Genomic DNA, 23,693 nt, shown 5'->3' with positions numbered 1-23,693 from the left:
TGAAGGCCACAAGTCTTCAAGCTTTGCTGGCTGAGGAATTCTGGGAGTTGAAGTCTACAAATCTCAAAGCTTTGCTGGCTGAGGAATTCTGGGAGTTGAAGGCCACAAGTCTCCAAGCTTTGCTGGCTGAGGAATTCTGGGAGTTGAAGGCCACAAGTCTTCAAGCTTAGAAGACTGAGGAATTCTGGGAGTTGAAGTCTACAAATCTCAAAGCTTTGCTGGCTGAGGAATTCTGGGAGTTGAAGGCCACAAGTCTCCAAGCTTAGAAGACTGAGGAATTCTGGGAATTGAAGTCCACCAGTCTTCAAGCTTTGCTGGCTGAGGAATTCTGGGAATTGAAGTCCACAAGTCTTAAAGTTGCCAAGTTTGGGGACTCCTGCTCTAGTTGTAACGTGTGTAAAAAAACAAAAAAACAGCAGTGGAGATGGAGACATTTTCTTGCCTGGTTTTGAAGCCTATGTACAGTAGTAAAGGCTCCTGCAAGTGGATTTGGATGGGTGGGGGGTGGAATCAAGCATTTTACACTTTCTCTGCCCCCCAACCCCAATACAGGTAGTCCTCGACTTATAACCGTTCTTTTAGTGACCAAAGTTACAATGGTACAGAAAAAAAGTGACTTAGGACCGCTTTTCACACACATGCCCATTGCAACATCCCCATAGTCACCCGATCAAAATTCAAAAAGCTTGACAACTAGTTCATATTTATGACGGTTGCCGTGTCCCGGGGTCATGGGATTCCCCCTTTTGTGACCTGACAAACCAAGTCAATGAAGAAGCCAGATTCGTTTAACAACCCTGTTATGAACTTAAACCCTGCAGTGATTCACTTAATGACTGTGGCAAGAAAACTCACAAAAGGGAGCAAAACTCAGTTGAGTTGTCTCGCCGAGCAACAGGAATCCTGGGCTCCGTTGTGGTTGTTAGTCCAAGGACTTTTGTTATTGGAAGTACAGGTAGCCCTCGAGTGATGACCATAATTGAGGCTCGGGATTATGGTTGTAGGTGTCAGGTTTGCGGCAGTTACCCCCCAATTAAATCATGAGTCTCGAGTCAAACTTCCAGAACTTCAAAAGGATTTATTGGGAGTTAATATGCCGGCACTACCTGGGTGTAGCCGACTCTTGAGGCACATAATTCATTATCATCTTTGACCCTGGTTTCCCCACCACCCCCACCCCCTGGGTGTATCGTAATTCATATTCTCCAATGGGACACCTCCATAGCCAAGAGTCATCAATCAGGGTCTCCAGTTAGAATTTTTACTATCTTCTTCAAAAACATTTGTGGAATGCAGTTTCGGTTTGCAAGCTGCTGCACTGCTCGCCTCTCCCTTTCTGTTGGCAAAGACCAGAGAAAGATTTTATGAGTTGACAGTAGGTTTTGATGGCTGTAAGGGGGCCACCGCATAACTGGACCTGATTTTACTACATTTTTGGGTGGCCGTTGTAGAGTGAGGCAGGCAGGCGGCCATAAAACAAACCTGTTGTTTCCCACAGGGAGTTTTTTTGCCAGGAGCTGAAAGCAAACAGCCCCTTCCAGACAAAAACATTGTAAACTGCAGTCTTGTGACAGCGGCCTGGTTGCCAAGCACCTAAAATGCGTTCCTGTGACCACCGAGGTGGGGACATTCACACGTGAAAACCGGGTCTTAAGACCCTTTTCTGGAAACTGTCATAATTTTGACAGTCACTAAGTAACTGGTCATAAGCTGAGGACTACCTGTAGATGGATCGCTGAGCTCTTAGCAGCCTCCCGTTTCTGGAGTAGCTGCTCTGATCTTACAGAGAAATCCCGGTGGCTTCGTTTGTGCTGGGTGTCGAGATTCATTTTATTTTAAAAGCTGTGACTCAAAACCAACAACAAATGTCCGGACGCAACTCTGAGTCTCGGCCATCCTCTGAGGCTCTCCTATCTGAAGAGGTCGCCCTTCAGGCTTCAAAGGAATACGCGATAATGTCCGAGCAACGCAGGAGGGCTTCCCTCTGAACCCCCAGAGGAGTCTGAAGCTGGGAAACCTGGAAGTTCAGGATGTCGATGTCCGAGGCGCCAAAGAAGGCCGTGACGTTGACCTTCTCGTACATGGTGAAGTTCACCGGCTGGCCAGCCATGGCCAAGAGGCTGCGTAAGTAGCGTTCCCGTAGAGCGACCCGTGCTTCTTGCTCCTCCTCTAGGACGGCCGGGTCCTTGTATGCTACGGAAGGCAGGCTGCTGGGCCCCAGAGCTTGGAAGCGAGGGGAGCTGGGATCAAAACCGCGGCTTGACCCATCGGGTCCCCGGGGTAGACGGAGGACAGACACGGTGGCCTTCATCGTCGATCCCTGCTTGAAAATAAACAAATGCAATTATATTCGGAATTAAAGATAATAAACAACGGGGCTGAGGCCCTCCAGGTGTTTTAGATCGGGGTCTCCAACCATGGCAGCTTTAAGACTTGTGGACTTCAACTCCCAGAATGCCCCAGCTGGCCATGCCATGCCCAGCTGGGTGAATTCTGGGAGTTGAAGCCCACAAGATTTAAAGTTGCCAAGGTTGGAGACCTCTGTGTTAGAAGAACAGATAGTACAAACTTAAGACTCTCAACATAGACTTAAGGGTATAGATTTGGGGTCAAAACTCAAATATGTCAAAATATGCAATTCTTCTAAATCCTCGTTCTTTGGTTAAGGAATCTGGGAGTGCTACCTTGGCTCTCCTTGGAGCTTGTTTTCAAAAGGGAGCTGGATTTTCCTGCTTTGCTAGAAGACATTTCGCTCCTCGTCCAAGAAGCTGCTTCAGTTCTGACTGAATGGTGGAGGGTGGAAGGGTTTGTAATCCTTGCATATCACCTGGTGGTTAGCCCACTTTCTGAGAGTTGCTGAGGCTGCTTGGAGGTTTACCTGCGCCCTCGGGGGTCACCCAAATCCTGTAGTCTGTGATTTTTTTCTTCTTTTTTTCCCCTGGAAATCCTTTCACACTTGTCATTTGAAGGAGGTTGTCGGAGTATGAAAGGATTTCCAAGGAAAAAAAAATTGCAGACTACAGGATTCAGGTGACCCTGAGGGTGCAGGATAAACCTCCAAGCGGCCTCAACGACTCTCAAAAGAGCGCTAATGACCAGATGAACTGCAAGGAATAAAAATCCTTCCCTCCTCCACCATTCAGTCAGAACTGAGGGAAGCTTCCTGGATGAGAAGCGAGACTTCTTCAAAGAAAAGCCAGAACGTCCAGTTGCCTTTTGAAAAATAAAAAACTGCCCTAGCTGGCAATCCTGCCTGCCCGTCCAGCCTGTCCAGTCTGCAAACTGCTGGACACCACAGAGTTAACCTGGGCTTACAACAGCCTTGTAAACAGGAAGTGCAGCTGCACAAGGACAGCCTATTTTCCAACTCTGGATGGTGGCGGCACCAAGTTGACGCTTCCTCGCTGTGCCAACATCCCCTCCGGCAGGCGGCCAAGCCCAGGTCATCGGCAGGGAGGATGTTTTCCACAGTCCACAACCGGAGAAAGCGAGCAGCGGCCAAGGACGACTGCCAGCCTCCGAGGGAAGGCAAGACGGCAGTCCGGTGGGTGGGGGGGGGAAAAACGGCTGCAGACTTATAGGCCGCTTCGCAGTGCTTTACGCCCTCCCTCCCCGCCAACAATCCAGGTCCTCATTCTACTGACTTCAGGAAGAGGGAAGGCTGAGTCAACCTTGAGCCTGTCAGGATTGAACTGCCGGCAGTCGGCAGAGTTTGCCTGCAATGCTGCAGTCCAACCACCGCGCCATCAGGGTTCACATGTGGCTTTGATCTTTTACCTAAGCCTTTCCCCGGGCTGGCTTTTCATGTGTGACCCGATCTGTCTTCTCCAACTTCCTCCATCTTCCACAGAATTTGGGACTGTAAGACCCCAGTCGTCACCCAGACACAAAGTGACGAGCATTCAGCCCATCAAAGGCACCTTGCAAGAACAACGTCTCTCTTGTAGCAGCAGAGGGCTTGATACAGGTAGTCCTCGACTTGCGACCACACGTGAGCCCAAAATTTCCTGCCTGCTTAGCCAGGCAGTTCTTGTGTTTAACCTCATTTTACGACCTTTCCTGCCACAGTTGTTAAGTGAATCACTGCAAAGTTAGTAACATGGCGGTGAAGTGAATCTGGCTTCCCCACAGACGGTCGCCAAAGTTGATCACATGACCCCAGGACACTGCAACTGTCATAAACACCAGCCAGTTGCCAAGTGTCCGAATTTTTACTGTGTGTCTATGAAGATGCTGCACCCATAGTTGTTAAGTGTGAAAAATGGTTTTAAATCATTTTTTTTCAGTACCGTTTAACTCCAAATGGTCACTCTACGAATGGGTTGTAAGTTGAGGACTACCTGTATACATTGGTCCAATTCACCGCACCAATCTTGCCTCTTTTCAACCACATTGGTCCCGTACATACAAAACGGCCCACTCTGCTCTGGCCAATTCGGGAGTTGTCTTGTTTCAAATTGGACCTGGCTGTGCTTTTAAAACAATTCGGGCACAAGAAAAGACGCCCAAGCAACAACCTCTTTGAATAAACCAGGATAGTCAATCCTACGCTGCCTCTGATTCAGAGCGACAGTCCCAATGCATCAGATTGGAAGGATGCCGGCTTAAGGAACCACAATTAGCTTTCATTCTGTAACTTCACAGTTAAGACAATGAGCAGCAGCTTAATTCTTGTTGCTGTCACGAAGAGTCATAGAGAGTATTTTAACTTACTGCAACCTGTGTCTGGTTTGCCAATTGCACCGGGGCAGACAGGACAGCACTCCAGAGGGTGAAGGTCATTGCCCAGAGTATCATGGGTTGCCCTCTCCCCTCTTTGGAAGAGCTTTAGAGCTCCCGCTGCCTTAAGAAAGTTCAAAACATCCTCAAAGATCCATCTCATCCTGGGCTCCCCCTTTTTTTGAACTATTACCATCTGGCAGGCGGTACAGGACAATAATAAAAACAAGGACAAACAGGCAGAAGAACAGCTTCTATCCCAGGGCAGTAACTCTATTGAATTCTAGTGTATAGGGCAATATCAGGGGTTTTCAATACAATTGTATAGAATGTGAGGGGTGTGTGTTTTTATTTTTTTATGTATAATGTACACTGAAGAGGACATTTAATTTTAGTTGTACGAGGTGCAATGACAATAAAGTAAACTATTAACTGAAGGGGTGTCCAATCTTAGCCACTTTGAAGACCTACAGACTTCCAACTCTCAGCACGGCTGGCTGGGGAATTCTGGGGATTGAAGTCCACAAGTCTTTAAAAGTGGCCAAAGTTGGGACACCGCTGCTGTAACGTATCATGGGCAGCTCCATAGTGGTCTGATGTGTTGAAGAGGAATCAAAAGAGCCCCAGGCAATGTTGGCTAAAGGATAAATTAATTGGTATCCCATGTCCAGAAAGTTAGCCCAAAAGGGGTTACGCTCTCCTGGGGCATGATTCAGCCCTGAGGGGGCAGTTGAGCCATAGTGACCACCCTCCGCTCCGATGACCCTCTGGAGACGTGGCTGAACAACAGCAGGCCTGGCTGAACCCAGGCACGGGCACTGGGAATATCACGTATGCCCTCTATGCACGAGCAAAATATTTTGCAACTTTTGCTTCGAGACACAGCCGGGTTTCTGGGACGGAAAAGTCCAGGTTTAAGTCTCAGGAGACATACACACACACACACACACACCAGCCACCAGTCCCTGGTCAGACAACATTCCTGCGTGGTGTGTTTGTTCCAAATGGCCTGCGCTGGCTGAAGGCCTCTGGCTTCCCTCTCTTCTGTTTATGCGCTGTTTATGTGCTCTTTCCACAGACGGCTCCTTCTCCGAGTGTGTTGTCTGGCAGGAAGAGAGGAGCTTCCTGGCCGCTGGAAGCCCTCTCCAGCCGGCCTGATAAGAACCCAGCTCAGGCCTGCTGCACTCCTGGGCGTGGGGCCAGGGTTTGTGTGTGGGGGTGGGGGGGTTATTTTTATTGATTTATTTTCTTTTGGCAAGGCTGGCTTGGGTTGCGATGTGGGCTGCTGGTGGAATGTGACCTGAGATGGACAAACGTTAAAAGAAACAGCCGCGGGGGTTCGACATAAAAGGCAGTGTTGATTTGGGGGTGCTCTGCAGGGCTAACAGCAACACCCATCCAGGGACAAAGGGCTAGGAAAGCTGGGCCATGGTGGGATTCAAAATATTTTATGACCGGTTCTGTGGGCGTGGCTTGGTGGGCGTGGCAGGGGAAGGATACTGCAAAATCCCCTTTCCCTCCCCACCCCACTAGCCTGCTTTCCAGCTCCGTTCTCCTGGGCAGGGCAACAAAAGGAGACCAAGCTGATCATCTGGGACTCGGGAGGCAGAGAAGAGATGGGGTTGGCGGGGCCAGTCAGAGGTGGGATTGGCCGGTTCTCTGGACTACTCAGAATTTCCGCTACCGGTTCTCCCAGAACTGGACACAACTGGCTGAATACTACTTCTGAAGCTAAGCTTGTGTGGCAATAGCCATATAGCGAGATCCTCGGTGCTCTCTGAGCTTGGCGGTTTTCTTGGCAGACGTCTCATTATCAAGCTAGGTAACATCATCAGTGCAAGAAGAGAGTGGGATTTGTGTAGTGGTGGTGGAGGGCTGTGGGGTCCTTGGTCCTAAGCTTGGTTGTTTTGTTGCAGACATTTCATTACCAAACTAAGTAACGTTGTCAGTGCTAGAAGGATTTGCTCTCTGTAAATCCTATAAACACAGCACTGGTGATGTAACCCAGTTGGGTAATGAAACATCTGCAAGGAAACCACCAAGCTCAGAGAGCACCAAGCATCCCACAGTCCTCATCTTCCTCTTGGAAGTTTGGGAATTCTGGGAGTTGAAGTCCATACATCTAAAAAGTCATTGAGGTTGAGAAGATGGTTGAGGCACTGCTTTCAGAAATGTTTCCCCGTCAGAATCCTCATTTGTTTTGTCACAATCTAGGCCAAGGGTCCTCAAACTTGGCAACTTTAAGACTTGTGGAAACTTCCAGAACTCCTGAGCCAGCTTGGCTGTCTGGGGAATTCTGGGAGTTGAAGTCCACAAGTCTTAAAGTGGCCAAGTTTGGAGACCCCCTGCTTGAGGCCACACAAGGCTGTCATGCTGGCTGAGGAATTCTGGGAGTTGAAGTCTACGAGTCTTAAGGTTACCAAGTTTGGAGACTTTAGTGGTGGGATTGAATTTTTTTTTACTACCGGTTCTGTGGGCATGGCTTGGTGGGCGTGGCTTGGTAGGCGTGGCAGGGATAGGATACTGCAAAATCCCCTTTCCCTCCCCACCCCACTAACCTGCTTTCCAGCTCCGTTCTCCTGGGCAGGGCAACCAAAGGAAGACCCAGCCAATCAGCTGGGACTCGGGAGGCGGAGCATAGACGGGGGCGGGGCCAGTCAGAGGTGGTATTGGCCGGTTCTCCGAACTACTCAAAATTTCCGCTACCGGTTCTCCAGAACCGGTCAGAACCGGCTGAATCCCACCCCTGCCTCTGAATCTAGGCCATGGCAGCTAAAGTACAAGGGCTGGCAGAATGAGCCTCAGCCCAGGTTCACACCATGACATCTGGATACGGCCCAGTGTAGCAAGGCTCTCTTTAATGTTTGGCCAAGGGTGGTGGTGGGGAAAAGCAGATCCCTTCTGTGCTGCAGGCTATCTGGGAAACAGATCTTGGCAACTACCAAGATGGAGTTCCGAAGGCCCCTCCTTCCATACCTGGTCCCGATAGATGGCACCTGGGGCTTCCCCCGAGAGAAGCACCACTGCGGTGTTGCTGCAGAGAGCAAAGGAGCGGCAACTTACAACAACTTGTTTGTTCTGGCTCCGGCCACTTTGCCTGGTTGACATCACATCCTGAGAGCATGGAGAGAAAGCGGCACCTCCGCCGGCAGGGGTGGGCACAGCCCAGACCATCTGAACGACAGCCGGGGACCCGCTTTCTCTCATTTGAAGAGGACGGGGCAGGAAAGAGGACGGGGAAATGCCAAGAAGGGTCGCCCTGCCCGAGAGGGTTTCCTGCTATGGGTGACCCAGAAGAGCTGGGAAAAGCTTGAAGAGCAAGAGGACGAGCAAGAAGCCATTAAGTGGGGGAAAGGAACATGGATTCTTGCCGAGAACCTCAAGTTTTGCAAGTAAGTACACCTTCGGGACAAATGGGGGTGTGTGTGTGTTTTGAGGGGGTTAGTTAGAAAGAAAACAGGACTACAAAGACAATGCTTCTTTCTTTAGTTAGCTGGCCTTTGGGAGGAGCACAAGCAGTCCTCGACTTGCAGCGATTGAGGCCAAAAGCTCTGTTGCTAAGTGGGGACAGTTGTCAAGTTGAATTTGGTTCCATTTTCCTTGCCACAGTGGTTAAAGCCTGAGGTCTCCAAACTTGACAACTTTTAAGACTCCCAGGAGTTAAAGTCCACAAGTCTTAAAAGTTGCCAAGTTTGGGGACCCCCGGGGTTAAGCAAAACCGCTGCAATGGTTCAATTAGTAACACCGGTTGTTAAGTGACTCTGGCTTCCCCTTCCATCCAAAGGTTATAAAATCGTGCTACCACAGCTCTCAGAAACGTGAGCCAGTTGCCAGGCTCATGTAAATTTTAATCACGTCACTCTGGGGAGGCTGCATTGGTCGTAAGGGTGAAAACCGATTATAAGTCAACTTTTCCCACCAAATGCTGTTTTAATTATGAAGAGCCACTAAACCAAGGGTCATCCAACTTGGCAAGCTTTAAGACTTGTGGACTTCAACTCCCAGAATTCCTGAGCTTAATGTGACTGGAGGGCAGAAGGAATTCTGGGAGTTGAAGTCCAGAAGTCTTGAAGCTTGCCAAGTTTGAAGATCCCCTGCACTAAACAAACTGTTGTAAGTTGAGGTCTCCCTGTATAGGTGACAGGTATTTTTGTTGGTGTTGTTATCTACCTATCTACCTATGACCTGCTGTTTGTATGTTACACTGTGAGCTTCTGCCCTGAAGACAAACTCCTTGTGTGTCCAATCACACTTGGCCAATTAAGAATTCTATTCGCTGTATTCTCTTTGCAGAGTGGGCACCGAGAATTTCCTTTTTTTAATGTGTGCCAGTGAGTTCACAGAAATAAAAATGGCAATAAAGGTTATTTATTTATTTATTGAATTTATATTGCTGCCTATTTGCCCATGGTGTCTCGAGGCGGCTTACAGAATGTAAAACCATATTTAAAATATAAAAAAAACAATAAAAACTAATAAAAAGAATCAAATAAATTAATAAAGTACAATAGAACAAAATCTGGAAAAAATACAATAAAAAATCACCTGCAACTCTCACCACCCCCCCTCGCCCCGCTGACAGCAGATCCCATGAGCCATTTGAAGGGCTCCATCCCCCTCTGGGTTCCCCAGGCCTGCTGGCAGAACCAGGTCTTCAGCGCCTTCCAGAAGAGTATTAGAGAGGGGGCCATTCTAATCTCTGGGGGAATGATGTTTATCTTACCTTATATGCTATATTCCAAATGATGTTTATCTTATATGCTATATTTATCAATCATTCTCTCTCTCTCTCCCTCTCCCTATCCTCCTTCACCAGCCCCAACTTCTCCAGTTCCACAATGGTTTCTGGTAACTTGTCTGTTTGGGTGATTTTACTCGTACCTCTCGCCTTCTGGGCATCTGAGAGTCTTCGGATGGCATCCCCAGGCACTGCGGAGCCCACAAGCAAACGTATCCCAGAGCAGCTTCCCCTCCAAACCTTCCAAACTGTTCTGTTGAAACGGCTGGGCTTGCAAAGGCGCCCAGACCCCAAACCCAAATTGCTGGTCCCCCAGTACCTGCTGGATTTATACCGTTTTTCCTTGAGGCGGCTTCCAGCCTCTCCGAAGGACACCGAGCAACCCTTCCTGGAAGCTCGAGCGGCGACAGCCAACACCGTGCGCACCTTCCATCATGTTGGTGAGACCCTTGCTCAATTTCCCACCTTAACAGGGCTGAGGGAGGAGCGAGGGGAGGGAACTGAGGCACAAAGATTAAGGTGGTGGCAGGAATCGGCACGCATAAAACTCCCTTGAAAAAAGAGCCAAGGGGCAGAAAGCCACAAGCATCACAACTGCTTAGGTGGGACGGACCAAGCTCAATGGACAGAGCCCAAGTTGGCATGCTAAAGATCCCAGGAGCGAATCACCAGCTACTTCCAGGCCAAAAACTTTAGGTCGGAGACAGGGTGAAACCTCCTCTTCGCAACCAGTGCCAAGCTAGGCAGACCTTCAGCCTGACTTCTTTGAACTCTTTTAAATATTCCCTGGCAGACCCACCAAACGACATGATCCAAAATTAGAAAGATTGAATAGAATGAGCTAGAAGGGACCTTGGAGGTCTTCTAGTCCAGCCCCCTGCTCAAGCAGGAGAACCTATATCACCTCAGACAAGTGACTGTCCAGTCTCTTCTTAAAAACCTCCAGTGATGGAACGCCCACAACTTCTGGTGGCCAGCTGTTCCACTGGTTAATTGTCCTCACTGTTAGGAAGTTTCTCCTTAATTCCAGGTTGCTTCTTTTCTTGGTTAGTTTCCATCCGTTGTTTCTTGTCCTGCCCTCCAGCGCTTTTGAGAATAGCTTGACTCCTTCCTCTTAGTGGCAGTCTCAACTTTTTTTTTTTTTTTTTGGTAGTATGGTGACCAAAATTGGTTGCGGTATTCCAGGTGTGGTCTTACTAGTAAAGGTAGTAATACTCCGCGTGATATCAATCAGCCAAATGCCTAAAGGCTTCCCCAAGAGCAGAAACAAACCCCGTGGCCTTTTGCAAAAGGACCTTTGGGGCAACCAGGGCCTGGATGACTGAAAATCTTCACAGACATTTAGGTTCCCCAACTGTATCTATGGAAGTCACTGTATTTTGTTGTCGTTTATTCTTGAAAATGGGGGCCTTGTGCTTTCACTGCTGAGGTGAGAACTGGGCTAAAAGACGTTAATTTGGCTTCTGGTGCCCTCTATGGAGCAAGGAATGCAATGGTCTCCCCAAAGATTGGTTGACTGCCAATTTCAGCGGCTAAAATATTCTTCAGTTGAGAGAAAAGAGTGTGTGTTAAACTGGCGACTTCCTTGTGTGGTTGTTCTTTTACAACCGCAGAAGGAAGTTGCCGGTCTCGCCCGATAAGCCATAAAAGTAAATGATGTGTTCCGAGCTTGCTCCAAAACTTCCTTCTTTCTTCTTAAGGCAAAAGCACTGAGGCTTAAATGTAATTGGCTTTGGATCCCAATCTAGCTAGTCAATGTTCCTCTTCTGGCAGGGGAATGGTCCTTAACATGTGGGCCGTGAGGGGTTTGCAAACTGGGCTGTGGAAACAGATGGCGAGCGTGCTCACTTGCACAAGTAGCGGGTGAGCGCACATGCACTCCTTTTGCACGAGCGGCAGGTGTGCACGCACACCCCCAGTGCAAACAGAGCTGGGTGCATATTTGCCGGCCGCTTGTGTGAACCATTCCTCCCTCCCCCGCCACCCTGCAACTGGTCTGCAAAGCTGGAAAAGTTGGGGAACTCTGCCTTACGGGACCAAAGACTAAAACTTCTATTTTAAAGGCAATTCAGTAGTTCTCGACTTAACAACCATTTCTTTAGCGACTGTTCGAAGTTACAATCGCAGGGGGGGAAAAGTGACATGACCGGTTTTCACACTTATGCCTGTCGCAGCCTCCCAGTGGTGGTCACATGATCATAATTCAGGCACTTGGCAACTGGTTCAGATTTATGACGGTCGTTGCAGCGTCCTGGGGTCTCACGTGACCCCTGTTGTAACCTTCCCAGCCGGCTTCCGACAAGCCAAGTCACTGGGGGAGGGGAGCCCGAGTCACTTAACAGCCTCATGATTCACTTAACAACCATAGCGATTCACTTAACAATCAAAGCAATCTGCTTAACTGCGGCAAAAAGGTTGTAAAATGAGGCATGAGGCACAACCTACTTAACTGTCTTTGCTCAGCAGAGGAAACGTTGAGCTCCATTGTGGTCGTAAGGCAAGGACTACCTGCTGCAGGTGCTGTTTTCTAGATAGAAATGACAAGGAAGGGGATGCTGTTGTCTCCTGGCCACACTTGTGAGCTTCCCAGATGCAACTGGTTGACTGTAGAAGGACATAAGCAGCAGGGCAAAAGACTTCCTGCTAACTCCAGCAAAGCAGTTATTTGATTCGAATTGTCTGTCCCAATTTGTCCTTACTTTTGCTCATTTTTTTTCGCATTTAGAGGATTCGGCGCATGTCTCTGAAGGCTCAGGAAATTCGTTCTACTTCCTGTTCAACCTCACTGTGCTGCCTTCGGAGGAGGAGCTGACTGCCCTTGAGCTGCGCCTCTATCACTCCCCTAAGGAAAGTCAGGGCTTATATATCCACGTTTACCATGCTGTGGATCCCCCACCGGTGTCCCCAAACAAAAGCCAGCTCCTCACATGCAAATTTGTGACGCCCAGCCAGCCCAAATGGGTGAGTTTTGATGTGACGGCTGCTTTCCAGGAAGCAAGAGAACGGAAGCATAACCTGGGGCTTCTGGTCGAGGTGCAGCCTTCGAACCGCAGCCATGATCTTCCGCGCCAGCAGACTTCCCTCCGGGCAAGACGCTCTCCTGGCCAAGAGGAGGCTCAGTGGGCTCTTGAAAGACCTTTACTGGTCACCTACAGCCATGACCAAAGAGGGCAACCTCTGACCCACCGAAAAAGGCAAAGCAGAAGCCACCCCGTTACAGGCAGGGGAGCGACTAAAGTCCCGGCCTCCGCCAGGAAGCACAAGCGCCTGAGGCCGAAGATGAAAAACAGCACGGGGTGCAGAAGGCACCGCCTGTTTGTGGATTTCAAGGCGGTGGGGTGGAACGACTGGATCATCGCTCCCAGTGGCTACCATGCTTTCTACTGCGCGGGGGACTGTCGCTTCCCGCTGGCCGACCACATGAACTCTTCCAGCCACGCTGTGGTGCAGACCATCCTGAACTCGGTGAACGCCAAAGTGCCCAAGGCGTGCTGTGTCCCCACAGAGCTCAGCCCCATTGCTATGCTTTACCTAGACCAGAACGATATGGTCGTCCTCAAGACCTATCAAGACATGGTGGTGGAGGGATGCGGGTGCCGCTAGAAGCCAAAGTGCACAGGATGGTCTTTCCTCAGTCTCTCAGTAAAAGTGATGGACAATAAAGTTGGGCCTGTCAAAGGCATTTCATGTATTGTTGCAAAAGGTCAGTACAAGATCACCGCAGGCAAGGAGCTAAACAGGATCTTCCCCTGTGGAATTAATTTATTCCCAAAGATCAGCAATAGCTCAAGGCTTTTACAATGATATCTTCCCACAGGGGCCACATTCTGCAGGACCCTGTTGAAAACAGCACGGTTGTTGTGATTAATCTCATGGGTGAGCAATTAATCATTTTTGCCTGCCACCTTTTAATGCAATAATCGGTCAACAATCACTCTGAATATAATGTCACTTTCAGCTAGCAGGGACTATGGGAGCTGTAGCATAAAACAACTGGGATGCATGAAATTACCTGCCCCTTATTAACGAGTATCTAGATATTCTTACAGACATGACAGCCATCAGATGAACAATACATGAAATATTTATCAAGCCTATCACAATAAGAGCCCAGGCCAAAATTAAAACAAGACAGACATGCTGAAACTAAGAGCATAACTAAAACATAACTAAAGAGAAAGATATCCATGAAATGATCATTCGATAATACTTTGTTTTCTGTATTTACACCCATTTTGTAGCTTTGAGTAATTTCTCCACTCAGAATGTTGTTTTAATCAGAATTATGAAGGCAAATATTTGGCACATAAGTTTCTTAAGCGGTAGAACAATCCAGTCTTTCAACTGCATGCAGCTTTTTACCCGTCATTTTGGCTGCAATCCCATGGGGCCTTAGAAGGTGGCACAGAGTGATGGGTTTCCCCAGATCATTACTCTCTGGTCAGAAAGGGAATGGAATCTAACACGAAGAGTCTTCTTGAACCCATCCTAACATTATCATAACATCAGGGCCTCTGACTGTTGTAGGAAATTTGAGGAAACCCAAAATACTTGGGAAACTGTGTTACGAACTAGAGAGGTCCAACTGCCATAGTAGAACCTCTGTGGGTTCGTAACACGTTGCCCAGGAATGGTGAATTTCCTCAGATTTGATACTGAGGGAACATCAAAATTTGAACACACAACAATCTGGTATCTAACCTAGCGAATCAAAAGCACTCTGGGACATCCCATTAAACCAAACAGCCACATTCTAGTTCCTAACTGGTCATTACTGACCATTACCTAAGTGGGATGAACCCAGCCACATGTGTCTTATTCAATAATATACAATGCACATAATCCAGATGGAGGCTACATCTCACGTGGCAATAAACAAGCCTGGTTAACCATCATTTGTTTATATCAAGCCATCCATGTTAACAAAAAGTTAATAACCCATAAAAGCAATTCCTGGTTTGTTTGGGTTTGGGGGGATTTTTTTGTGCCTCTCCCCCCCCAGAGGTGGGGGAGGCACAAAACAAACCAAGATTCCAATTTCCTATCTACCCTGTTTCCACCGAAAATAAGACCCTGTCTTACCTTTTTTTGCCACCAAAAAAAAGGCACCAGGTCTTATTTTCGGGGGATGTTATTCACTGACTCACCTCACTTGCATGCGTTGCCCCTCCTTTTCGCTGTCAGAGGCCTTCGGGAACTTCTTCTTCTGTGGCCAGCAAGGCTTTCCTGAAGGCCTCTGCAGCCGATAACAGAGCTCTAGATCGATCCAGAGCTTTGTTATCAGCTACAGAGGCCTTCAGGAAAGCTTTGCAGAAGAAATGGGATGGCAAGGCAGGTGTGTGTGTGGGGGGGGAGCAAGCCCTGGCTACAACAGTCCACAGGTCAGTAGTAGGGCAGCTCCACCCCCTCCATCCCCAATTTTTACCAGTCCACTTTGCAGTGGGCGGGATCTTAATTAGGGCTTATTTTAGGGGGGGTAGGGCTTATATTGGGCTCATGTGTAAAAATCTCATGTGTAAAAATCAAGCTAGGACTAACTTTGGGCTCATGTGTAAAAATCAAGCTAGGACTAACTTTCAGGGTAGGTCATATTTTCAGGAAAACAGGGTACAATGTGCATAATCCAGATGGAGGCTACTTCTCACGTGGCAATAAAACAAGGCTTGTTAACCATGATTTGTTGAAGCCAAGCCTTCCATGTCAACGAAAAGTTAATAACCCATAAAAGCAATTCCTGGTTTGTTTGAGTTTTAAGTTTGTTTGAGTTTTGAGTTTTTTTGTGCCACCCTCCCCCCCACCACCAGAGGTGGGGAAGGTACAAAACAAACCAAGATTCTGATTTCCTATCTAAGAAATCCTGGTTTTTTTTTTAAAAAAAAGAGTTTTCTGGGCTAACAAAGGTTTTTTTTTTTAAATCCTGGCTTGGTTTGTTTCTTACGGGTTATAGCACACTTTGAGCCGAAAATCAACCACGGGGATCAAGAGATGGACGGGATTAAAGGCCCAGCAGGGTAAGGAAGCCTAATAATTATGGCGCCTGGTTGGGATACCCTAACGACCTCCCCTTGGCCCGGAAAAGTAACATTCCCGTAAAAACTCTATAATTCACGTGAACTAACTTGCACGCGCCTGGCTGGAATTAGCTCCTCAACGAGAGCCTCAAATTCGCTCCTCCTGAGGCGACGAGAAACCGAGGAGATAACGGTGAAGAGAAAAGCGACGTGACCTCTTTGCCCGGAAACACTTTAAGCTCTTCCTTAAGCCAATCCCTTAAACGATTAGGTCCTCTCTGGCCAGAGGAGGACTGCCAAATCTATGACCTTAGTCTAATGAGCCGGGAGACCAGCGAGGCGCATGCGCCGGTTAGTCAGTCATTCTTTTTTTTCCCCCTTGTTCCCACCCTCCCCTTACGAAGCCTTGGGAAAGTGAGCTGAGAAAGCGTGAGCTTCTCGTCAGAGTCAGGCGGGTTGTGTGGTTGTTTTTTTTTTTTGGCTCAGTCCGCTTCCCTTATCGGCATATTCGAGATCCTCTTTCGGTCTCGCCCGCGGGCTTTCTTTTTGAATTTTGCGTTTTTAAAATCCGGTTTCACTCTCCGCTCTGAAACCACCCGGGGTGAGATTTTTTTTACAGGGTTTCCCTTTCCTCGAGGCGCCGTGTGAAGAAAACAAACCAAAAACAAAACCGAAAGTGCGGAACGGAAACCCAAACCAGGCGCTTTCACTCCCTGGAGTCGGGGAGGGGAGGGGGCGAGCGGGGAGGGAGGCCAGCCAGGAGGAGCGGGTGGGAGGGGGGGAGAGAAAGAGGAGGAGGAGGGGCCGCTTCCCTCCGCGCGCTGGCTCACAAAACCCGCTCGCCGATTCGCCAAACTCCCACCGGCCGGGTTTAAAAAAAAACAAAAAACAACGCGGGACCCTCCTTAGGGAAAGCCGGGTGTGGGAATCCGAGTACCGCATCTGGATGAGGAGAAAAGAGCGGGAAGGAAAGCCGAGCCGCCCGGGCAGCGCTTTATCGAAAGTGCGTCGGCTGATGCGGAGGCCGCAAGCGCACTTAGTCCTGGCGGCGGCGAAGGGGAGAGAGAGAGAGAGAGGCGTCTTCTTTTGCGTCCGCACCTGGCTGAGGCGACGGCGGGCCTTAGTCGCCGCTTGCGCCGGCTGCTCCTCCTGCGCCGTTCCCTGCTTCGCGAGCGGCTTTGGGCCTCCCTCCCGTCCTCCTCTCCACCCCCCGAGTCCCGGCTCTCCTCCGCTCCCCCGGGTGCGTATATTCCTCCCGGGCGGCCTCTCTCCTGCCGCCGCCCCCCCCCTCCCCGCGAAGTAAGTGGGGGAAGGGGGTCTCCAGGCCCCGTTTGTCTGGGCGGGATCCTCTCTCTCTTTCTCCTTCGCCTGCTTGCCTGCTTGCTTGTTTTTCTTTTTATCTGGAGAGGTTCCTTCTCTGCATCCCCGGCTTGCCTCCTCTCCAGAGACGCCCCGTTCCTGCACCCCCCCATTGGACGGTGACTTCCCCCTTTTTAAAAATATATATATTTCTATCCTCCTCCCCGCCCCCAAGATTGGACGGAGGGGATAATTCCCCCAACTTTTCCTTGCACGTGCATGCTTCTGCAAAGAGCAACAACACCCCCTCATTTATTGTTATTATTATTTTTAATTCTTTTCTGCACCAGAGTCGATTCTCCCCCCCTTTTTTTTTTTACCTGGTGCTTTTTGGTTTGACTTCTGACAGCTGCGCCTTATTTATTTTGTGGGCCTCGAGGGTTTCATGCTTGTGTAAACTTTTCCTTCCCTCTCTTCCCTCTTTGCTGGGGTGGGAGAAGAAGCTGCTGCCAAGACGGATTTAGGTTTATTGAAGCTCCGATGCATTTCCGGCTTAGGCATACCTTGCCTGATCCTTTTTTACTGGGAAGGATAATGAAACCGAACCGTTTTCTCTGTTTTGCAGGCTAAGGAAGGGATTGCTGGGACCCATCCTCCGCTCCCCTCATAAATTCATGCCTCTCCCCAATCCGGGCTGTTCCCTTCATGCTGCGTGTCTCTTCTAGCAGTCGCTTTCTTCTAATATCAAACAAGGGTTTTTACATAGAGAAAAAGAGAGGGCCTTGCGTTTTGTCTCTCCTCCTCCTCCTCCTCCTCCCCTGCCCCCAGTTTCTTTTAATCTTCACTCATGCTTCATGTAGCAGCTTCCTTTGGTCCAACAAGAGCTGGGTCTCTTTACCCCACTGCTTATAGGGAGGAGGCCTGGAAAACGTGAGAGCTTTCCCTCCCCCCCCTTTTTTTCCTGAAGGAGTGGGCAGCAAAAGATAGGAAGGGAAAAGGTGAGTTCTGTTCCATCAGTAATGACTCCAAAGGACTCATGAGAAGGGAAGAAGGAGCTCCCCCTTTGACAGACCCCCATCTCACCTGCCTGGCTATGGAGTGTGTGCAGGTTTCACCTGTGCAGCAACAAAGCAAAGCTGCTGAGGGGGACCGTGTGCTGCTGCTGCTGCCGCCTGCCCCTGCTGTGCGCAAGGAAGAGGAGATCCTTTTGGGGGGCTCTGCCCCCTGGCCTGCTTCCCAACAAGATGGTATGAAGACGTTTCAAGACACTAAGGAGTTTTGTTCCAAAAGTACAGAGACCCTTCCCTCCCTGCAGGACCACCCTTATGTCCAAGATACTGTAGAGCGTTGTGCCTCATGTTCTTTAAAGGAGGACCCGAAAGAGACGGAGGGTTGCGATGGGACAGAGGAGGACTCGAACCATCTGCAGGAGGCTTTGAACCATCTGCAGGAACGGTCGCCGGACAACGAAGCGGCTGGCGGCAACTCTTTGGTCGCAGAACCTCTTGGGACGATCGCTCAAGAATGCCTTAGGGACAAGGAACGGTCTGCCGCCGAGCAAAATAACCATTTGCACGACAAGGCTGAGTTCTCTTCTCAGAGCTGCTGTTTAAGCTTGGAAGCAGCAAGTGGGGACACACCAGCAGGTGACTTGTTAAGTCAAGGTTCTCCATCTATGGATGAGGGGAAGCTTAAGCTCAGAGCAAAGCACGTGACTTTCCCTTCCGATGAAGACATCGTGTCTGGTGCTGTGGAGCCTAAGGACCCTTGGCGGCATGGTAAGCAAAAGACCCCCCCCCAATACTCTCTTTTTGGGGTTTGAAACTCATCGTGATGACGATGATACGATCTGTTCAGTCAAGTCTTGGTGGTTCTAAGGGCCAGGGCTCTCCACCTCTTCTGATCATGCACGACTTCTTTGAGTCGTTCTATGCTCTCTGGCTGGTGTCAGCGTTGATGGTGTGCAGCCACTGTGCTCTCTTCCTTTTCCAAGCATAATTGCTTTCTCCAGTGAATTTCCCCACATGATATGGCCAAAGTAAGCGAGACTGCAGTTTTGTGATTTTCTTTTTTTTTTCTCCTTCCGGTGCAGTGCTTGTTAGTTACCTTTGCTGTCCAAGCAAGAGCCTTCTCTAGCACCACAGCTCAAAGGAGTTCAAATCTAAGACAGTTCTGTTAAATTTGAGGGAGAGAGAGAGAGAGGTTAATTAAAAAAACAGCCAATTGCTAGCAAGGGAAAGCTCTTGAAAACAGACTTTAATTGAGTAAATCATAAAAGGAGGCAAATTGGCACATCTCCATACACTAAAAATTGTAGTTGCTATAGTGACGGTATCATGAGTTTCCCAAAAAGTGCCAGTTCAGGATTGTTCAGGTTTTCAGAGATGTAATAAGGTTGCTGACATTTGTTTTTAGCACATTTACCTTACCTGAATCAGGCCACAGTTAAAAGTGGGCATAGTTTTGTTTAAATTAAAAACGCCAAATGTTGGTAATCTTAATTTTAACTAATGAGAGTGAAATTTAATTACTTCACAGCCAATAAATGCTTACGTTGTTTCATGTACATCCGTGACAAGGAAAAATAAAACCTCACAGGCACCAAATGAACAAAAACCAATTTTGTTTTTAAATATCCTAATTATCCGGTTTTCTAAAATATCAATAAATGCCACATTTTAACCATGAAATTATTCTTTTTGAGAAAGGCTTGCCGACAAAAGGGCTGAGGAAGGTTGGTTTTCTCTTCCAGACTTTGGACACTGCGTTCCCTTTGTGTAAATAACAACCCTGAATTTGTGGGTGTATCTTAAAAATCTATAACATGAATGGTTAAGTCAAATTTAATCACAGAATGTCTTGTTTGTCATGAACTCCGATTTTTGAGACTGTAATCATAAAAATAGTGCTGCATTAATGTTTTAATAAGACCCGGTTTGGTCTCTCTGTGTGTATAATGTTTCAATAACTTTGTCTATGGCTACTAATGTCCCTATTTAGCAAAGGAATTGCCTATGAATGATTTCTCTTAAGAGTGGGAACAGTGAAATCCATGGCTCGGGGAAATATGGTGCGGTTGGACAATATAGTCACATGGTCTTGTGTGGTTTCAGTCACCATTATTCTTCCTGCCTATCTTTTTTATAATTTCTATATACATATATAGATTATACAGGTAGTTCTTGACTTAGCAACAGCTCATTTAGTGACTGAAGTTACAAAGGCACTGAGAAAAAGTGACTTACCATTTTTTATACTTATGACTACTGCAACATCCCCTTGGTCATGTGATCAAAATTAAGACGTTTGGCAACTGACTCATATTTATGACGGTTGCGGTGTCATAGGGTCACGTGATCCAGAGGTGGGATTCAGCAGGTTCTGACCAGTTCTGGAGAACCGGTAGTGGAAATTTTGAGTAGTTCAGAGAACCAGCAAATATCACCTCTGACTGGCCCTGCCCCCATCTATTCTCTGCCTCCTGAATCCCAGCTGATCGGCTGGGTCTCCTTTGGTTGCCCTGCACAGGAGAACAGAGCTGGAAAGCAGGTTAGTGGGGTGGGGAGGGAATGGGGATTTTGCAGTATTCTTCCCCTGCCACGCCCACCAAGCCACTCTCGCAGAACCGGTAGTAAAAAAAATTGAATCCCACCACTGATGCGATCCCCTTTTGCGACCTTCTGACAAGCGGAGTCAATGGGGAAGCCAGATTCACTTAACAACCACATTGCTAGCCTAACAACTGCACTGATTCATTTAACAACTCTGGCAAGAAAGGTAGTTAAAACAGGGCAAAACTCAACTATCTCGCTCAGCAACAGAAATGTTGGGCTCACTTGTGGTTGTAACTATAGAAAGCTCCATTAAACAGTGTATGATGTTTTTATTGAGATAATTGCAATACGTATATATCTTTTCTTAAAAGGAAGAACATCCTTTGAGATCTGCTTAATTCTTGGTAACCTCTTGGATTTATCCATATAGTTTTTCTAGAAACCGTACACAAGCAGTTTGATGTTGCTGTCTGGAATTATTATTTTTTTGCCTAAAATGTCCCAGGAGTGAACCCTGTTCTCACCAGTATAGTGAATAGAAGTGGAAAAGCTGTGGAGTTCTGGGTTGATACAAATGTCCCGGTGGTTAAAAAAAATATGTTCCAGTCCTAATGGTGATGCATACTCTTATTAGAATTAGTAATAATTTCTATTTCTCCCATTTTCATTGGGTTGTCAACTGATGCGCAAATAGCTGAGATGGTGCATGATTAACTATTTCGGAAGTGTAATGTTGCAAAACAAGATTTATTTCAGAGAGTCAGGCTGTCTAAATGACTTTTATAAAAAGATCGCATGTTGTTGTTTTGGCCCAGGTCCTTGAATGCATATTTTACAGAACTTTCTGAAGGGTGTGTGTGTATGTGTAATAGTAATGTACTTTCCCTTTGCATTAGAAGCACATGATCTCTGTCAAAAATCACAAGATGTTTTTCTCTTTCAGAAACTTCGAAAGTTCTTTTAGCTCTAGCGTTATGTGTGTGTGTGTGTGTGTGTAAGGGTAATGTTGACTTTTCTGTATTTGTGATATTGTGAGGATTTTCTGTGCTGGTTGGTGGTTAGGCTCATTCTTTAGTTGCACTATTAGCATGTCCTGAGGCAATTTGGAGTAGAGCGTGGAAATATTTTTGATCAGGTTCACTGAATTCTTTGTCTTGAGATATAAATGAACACGTAGAAATGGAATGCACTGACGTTTGTCAGCACCAGGAATGCACCTACATTATAGATTTTAGAAAATGCAGATTTCCCCCCTCCTCCATCAGCTGACTACGGTAATAATCCTATAAGCACCTTAGTGTTGCCTTCTTTAACCTATAGATGTCTAGGACCTAGGAGAGTTGGATTGGGGAAGTAGGTTCAGAATATTCTCCTCCTCCTTCTTCTCCAGTCTTTTCCTTTTTCAGCCAGATTTCATCCCTAAGGTGGGACTAGAACTCAGTGTCTCCTGGTGATTGGCCCAAAGACATCCAGCCAGCTTTCATGCCTAAGGTGGGACTAGAACTCCCAGTCCCCTGGTGATTGGCCCAAAGACATCCAGCCAACTTTCATGCCTAAGGTGGGACTAGAACTCAGTGTCTCCTGGTGATTGGCCCAAAGACATCCAGCCAGCTTTCATGCCTAAGGTGGGACTAGGACTCAGTGTCTCCTGATGATTGGCCCAAAGTCACCCAGGCGGCTTTCACGCCTAAGGTGGGACTAGAACTCTCAGTCCCCTAGCTTTCTAGGCTGATTTCTTTACCACTAGACCAAACTGGCTCTAACCAAATTTAAAGCCAATTGTAAACCAAATGAACTGAGCTCTTGAGTTCTCTCCATTTAGGACAACCTGCCTTCCAATATTCCATATTTGAGAAACGGCTGATGGGCAAATAATAACAATAATGAACGCCTGTGTTTTGGAAAAACAAAAACCCAGATCCCACAAAACAGGCAAACCTCCTCCGTGAAATGAATTACATAACGAATCAACAACACTCCCCGAAAAATGGAAGCAGGGACAAAGCACTGTCTACCTTCCTATTTATAGAAGGTTATCTGTTCTCCCCCAAAGGGATTCTTATTTAACACAGGAGACCAGCTCCAGGGCTGTTGATAAGCCTAAAATAACCAAGTAAGGAACATGTTGAAACCGCCTTCTCTCCTGGAGGCGGAAGATAACACTGGGATTCTCTGGCCATGACTGTTTTAAAAAGTTTAGCGTTAACCTGCCGTGGAAGACAATTGGTTTGGTGCCCAGATGGTAATAAGGAGAGCCAGACTTTAAAAAGGAACTGGAAGAGGTTTGAGACATATTCGAAGAATAATCCCAGAGTGGGACCCTTTGAGGATGAATGGGTGGGTGGGGGGGGGGAATCCCAAATTTCCTTAGCTCTGGTACTGCTTGTCAGGTTTTTTTTCCTTTTTGTCTTTACCAAAGACAGGCTTTAAGCCAGTGGTCACCAACCAGTAGGCCAGGGACCACTGGTGGTCCATGAGAAAATGGTGGTCCACAGAGAAATGTCACTCCCAAAACACCCCCCAAAGCAATTAATCCAGGCTGTCCCGGAACACAAGGTTTGCGTCACTTGCATTGCGAGAACAACACATAGTGCGGGGAGGAGGGAAAGCGCAGAGGGGGGGAACTTGCCCCACACACCTCACCTGGCCACCGGGCTGCTTTCTGCTTCTTTCCGCTTCTACTTTCTACGCTGCACACAAGGAAAGCAGCAACACTCTTTCTTTCTCTCCCCCAAACTCCGCCAGAAATGAGTCTTTGGGACCCTGCAAGGCATCCTTGCTTCAAAAGGCTGTGCCAGTAAGTCTCACAAAGACTCCTTTCTGGAGGAGTTTGGGGGAGAGAAAGAAAGACTTCTGCTGCTTCTGCTGCTTTCCTTGCATGAAGCCAAAAGTCTCTCTCTCCCCTCCCCAGAGAACAGAGCTGGAGATGGTATCCTGCAATCCCAAATAAAGAATGATCGATTGGTAGGAAAACAGGGTAGGAATTTTCCTGCAGACTTTTTTGGGGTTTTTCCCCAGGGCTTCTGGTCTGAGTTTTGGTGGTCCCTCAGGTCCAAAGGGTTGGTGACCCCTGCTTTAAGCCATCTGGGTAAGTTGTGAAAGTACATCTGCCTGGTTGCGATTCCTTTTGCAAGTGGGTTCTTCCCATTTACAGCCTCAGCCTAGCAATCAAGCTGCATTGCTCCGAAAATGCACACTGTGCGGTGGGTGCCACAGATTCACAACAAGCCTCCTTGAGCTTCTTCACCTAGAATAGGATAACGGGATTGCCCTGGCATGCTTTGAACATCAGTGCTTCTCGGCTTTGACCACTTGAAAAGAGGTGTTTGACTTCCAGCTCTCAGCATTTCCCCAGCCAGCCGTAAAGGCTGG

The 23,693-nt window shown here is 47.9% G+C and overlaps 3 protein-coding genes and 1 long non-coding RNA gene across 10 annotated transcripts in view; 3 read left to right on the top strand and 1 right to left on the bottom strand.

Moving 5' to 3' along the window:
* Positions 1-1,062: 1,062 nt before the first annotated feature.
* Positions 1,063-15,930, bottom strand: GEMIN7 (gem nuclear organelle associated protein 7). 4 transcript variants are annotated; one of them, XM_026688782.2, is made up of 2 exons: positions 15,577-15,930; positions 1,063-2,323 (listed from the first exon to the last, which is right to left on the bottom strand). In XM_026688782.2, the coding sequence occupies exon 2, from the start codon at positions 2,309-2,311 to the stop codon at positions 1,931-1,933; it is 381 nt and encodes a 126-aa protein (XP_026544567.1). In that variant the 5' UTR covers positions 2,312-2,323; positions 15,577-15,930; the 3' UTR covers positions 1,063-1,930. The 4 variants fall into 4 exon arrangements, with proteins under 4 accessions (XP_026544567.1, XP_026544566.1, XP_087827303.1 ...); XM_026688781.2 differs by having other exon boundaries at positions 1,063-2,320; XM_087971177.1 differs by having other exon boundaries at positions 1,063-2,320; positions 15,587-15,825.
* Positions 2,968-5,054, top strand: LOC148129973 (uncharacterized). The gene is made up of 2 exons (XR_015750543.1): positions 2,968-3,544; positions 3,628-5,054. It is a non-coding gene; the product is annotated as an uncharacterized LOC148129973 (long non-coding RNA).
* LOC113426422 (bone morphogenetic protein 2-like) lies at positions 7,289-13,199 on the top strand. Of its 2 annotated transcripts, none has more exons than XM_026688779.2 (3): positions 7,289-8,111; positions 9,551-9,897; positions 12,183-13,199. In XM_026688779.2, exons 2-3 carry the CDS (start codon positions 9,558-9,560, stop codon positions 13,058-13,060), a joined length of 1,218 nt encoding a protein of 405 aa, XP_026544564.2. In that variant the 5' UTR covers positions 7,289-8,111; positions 9,551-9,557; the 3' UTR covers positions 13,061-13,199. The 2 variants fall into 2 exon arrangements, with proteins under 2 accessions (XP_026544564.2, XP_026544565.2); XM_026688780.2 differs by having other exon boundaries at positions 7,290-8,111; positions 9,536-9,897.
* Positions 15,931-16,433: 503 nt separating the features above from the next.
* Positions 16,434-23,693, top strand: part of PPP1R37 (protein phosphatase 1 regulatory subunit 37) — a 41,881-nt gene continuing 34,621 nt past the window's right edge. For 2 of the 3 annotated variants that reach the window (XR_015750539.1, XM_087971148.1), the window contains exon 1: positions 16,437-18,545. Coding sequence is in view for 2 of the 3 variants with exons in the window: in XM_087971148.1 (XP_087827274.1) it covers positions 17,804-18,545 (742 nt within the window). In the remaining variant the exon portion in view is untranslated. Of the gene's footprint in view, positions 18,546-23,693 lie in introns of all 3 variants that reach the window. The other variant, XM_087971149.1, reaches the window with a different exon arrangement.

Source organism: Notechis scutatus, chromosome 8, assembly GCF_049901735.1.
Source record: "Notechis scutatus isolate UNSWTSFEM ecotype Mainland chromosome 8, rNotScu1.2, whole genome shotgun sequence".
Classification (NCBI taxonomy): Eukaryota; Metazoa; Chordata; class Lepidosauria; order Squamata; family Elapidae; genus Notechis; species Notechis scutatus.
The sequence above is the reverse complement of the archived record's forward strand: the minus strand, read 5'-3'. Positions and strand labels throughout refer to the sequence as shown.

Excerpts from the sequence above, each read along its gene's own strand:
- LOC113426422 (XM_026688779.2), top strand. The coding sequence starts at position 9,558 with ATGGTTTCTGGTAACTTGTCTGTTTGGGTGATTTTACTCGTACCTCTC. Across the intron at positions 9,898-12,182 it reads GCGCACCTTCCATCATGTTG|AGGATTCGGCGCATGTCTCT; the intron begins GTGAGACCCTTG and ends TTTCGCATTTAG.
- GEMIN7 (XM_026688782.2), bottom strand. The coding sequence starts at position 2,311 with ATGAAGGCCACCGTGTCTGTCCTCCGTCTACCCCGGGGACCCGATGGG.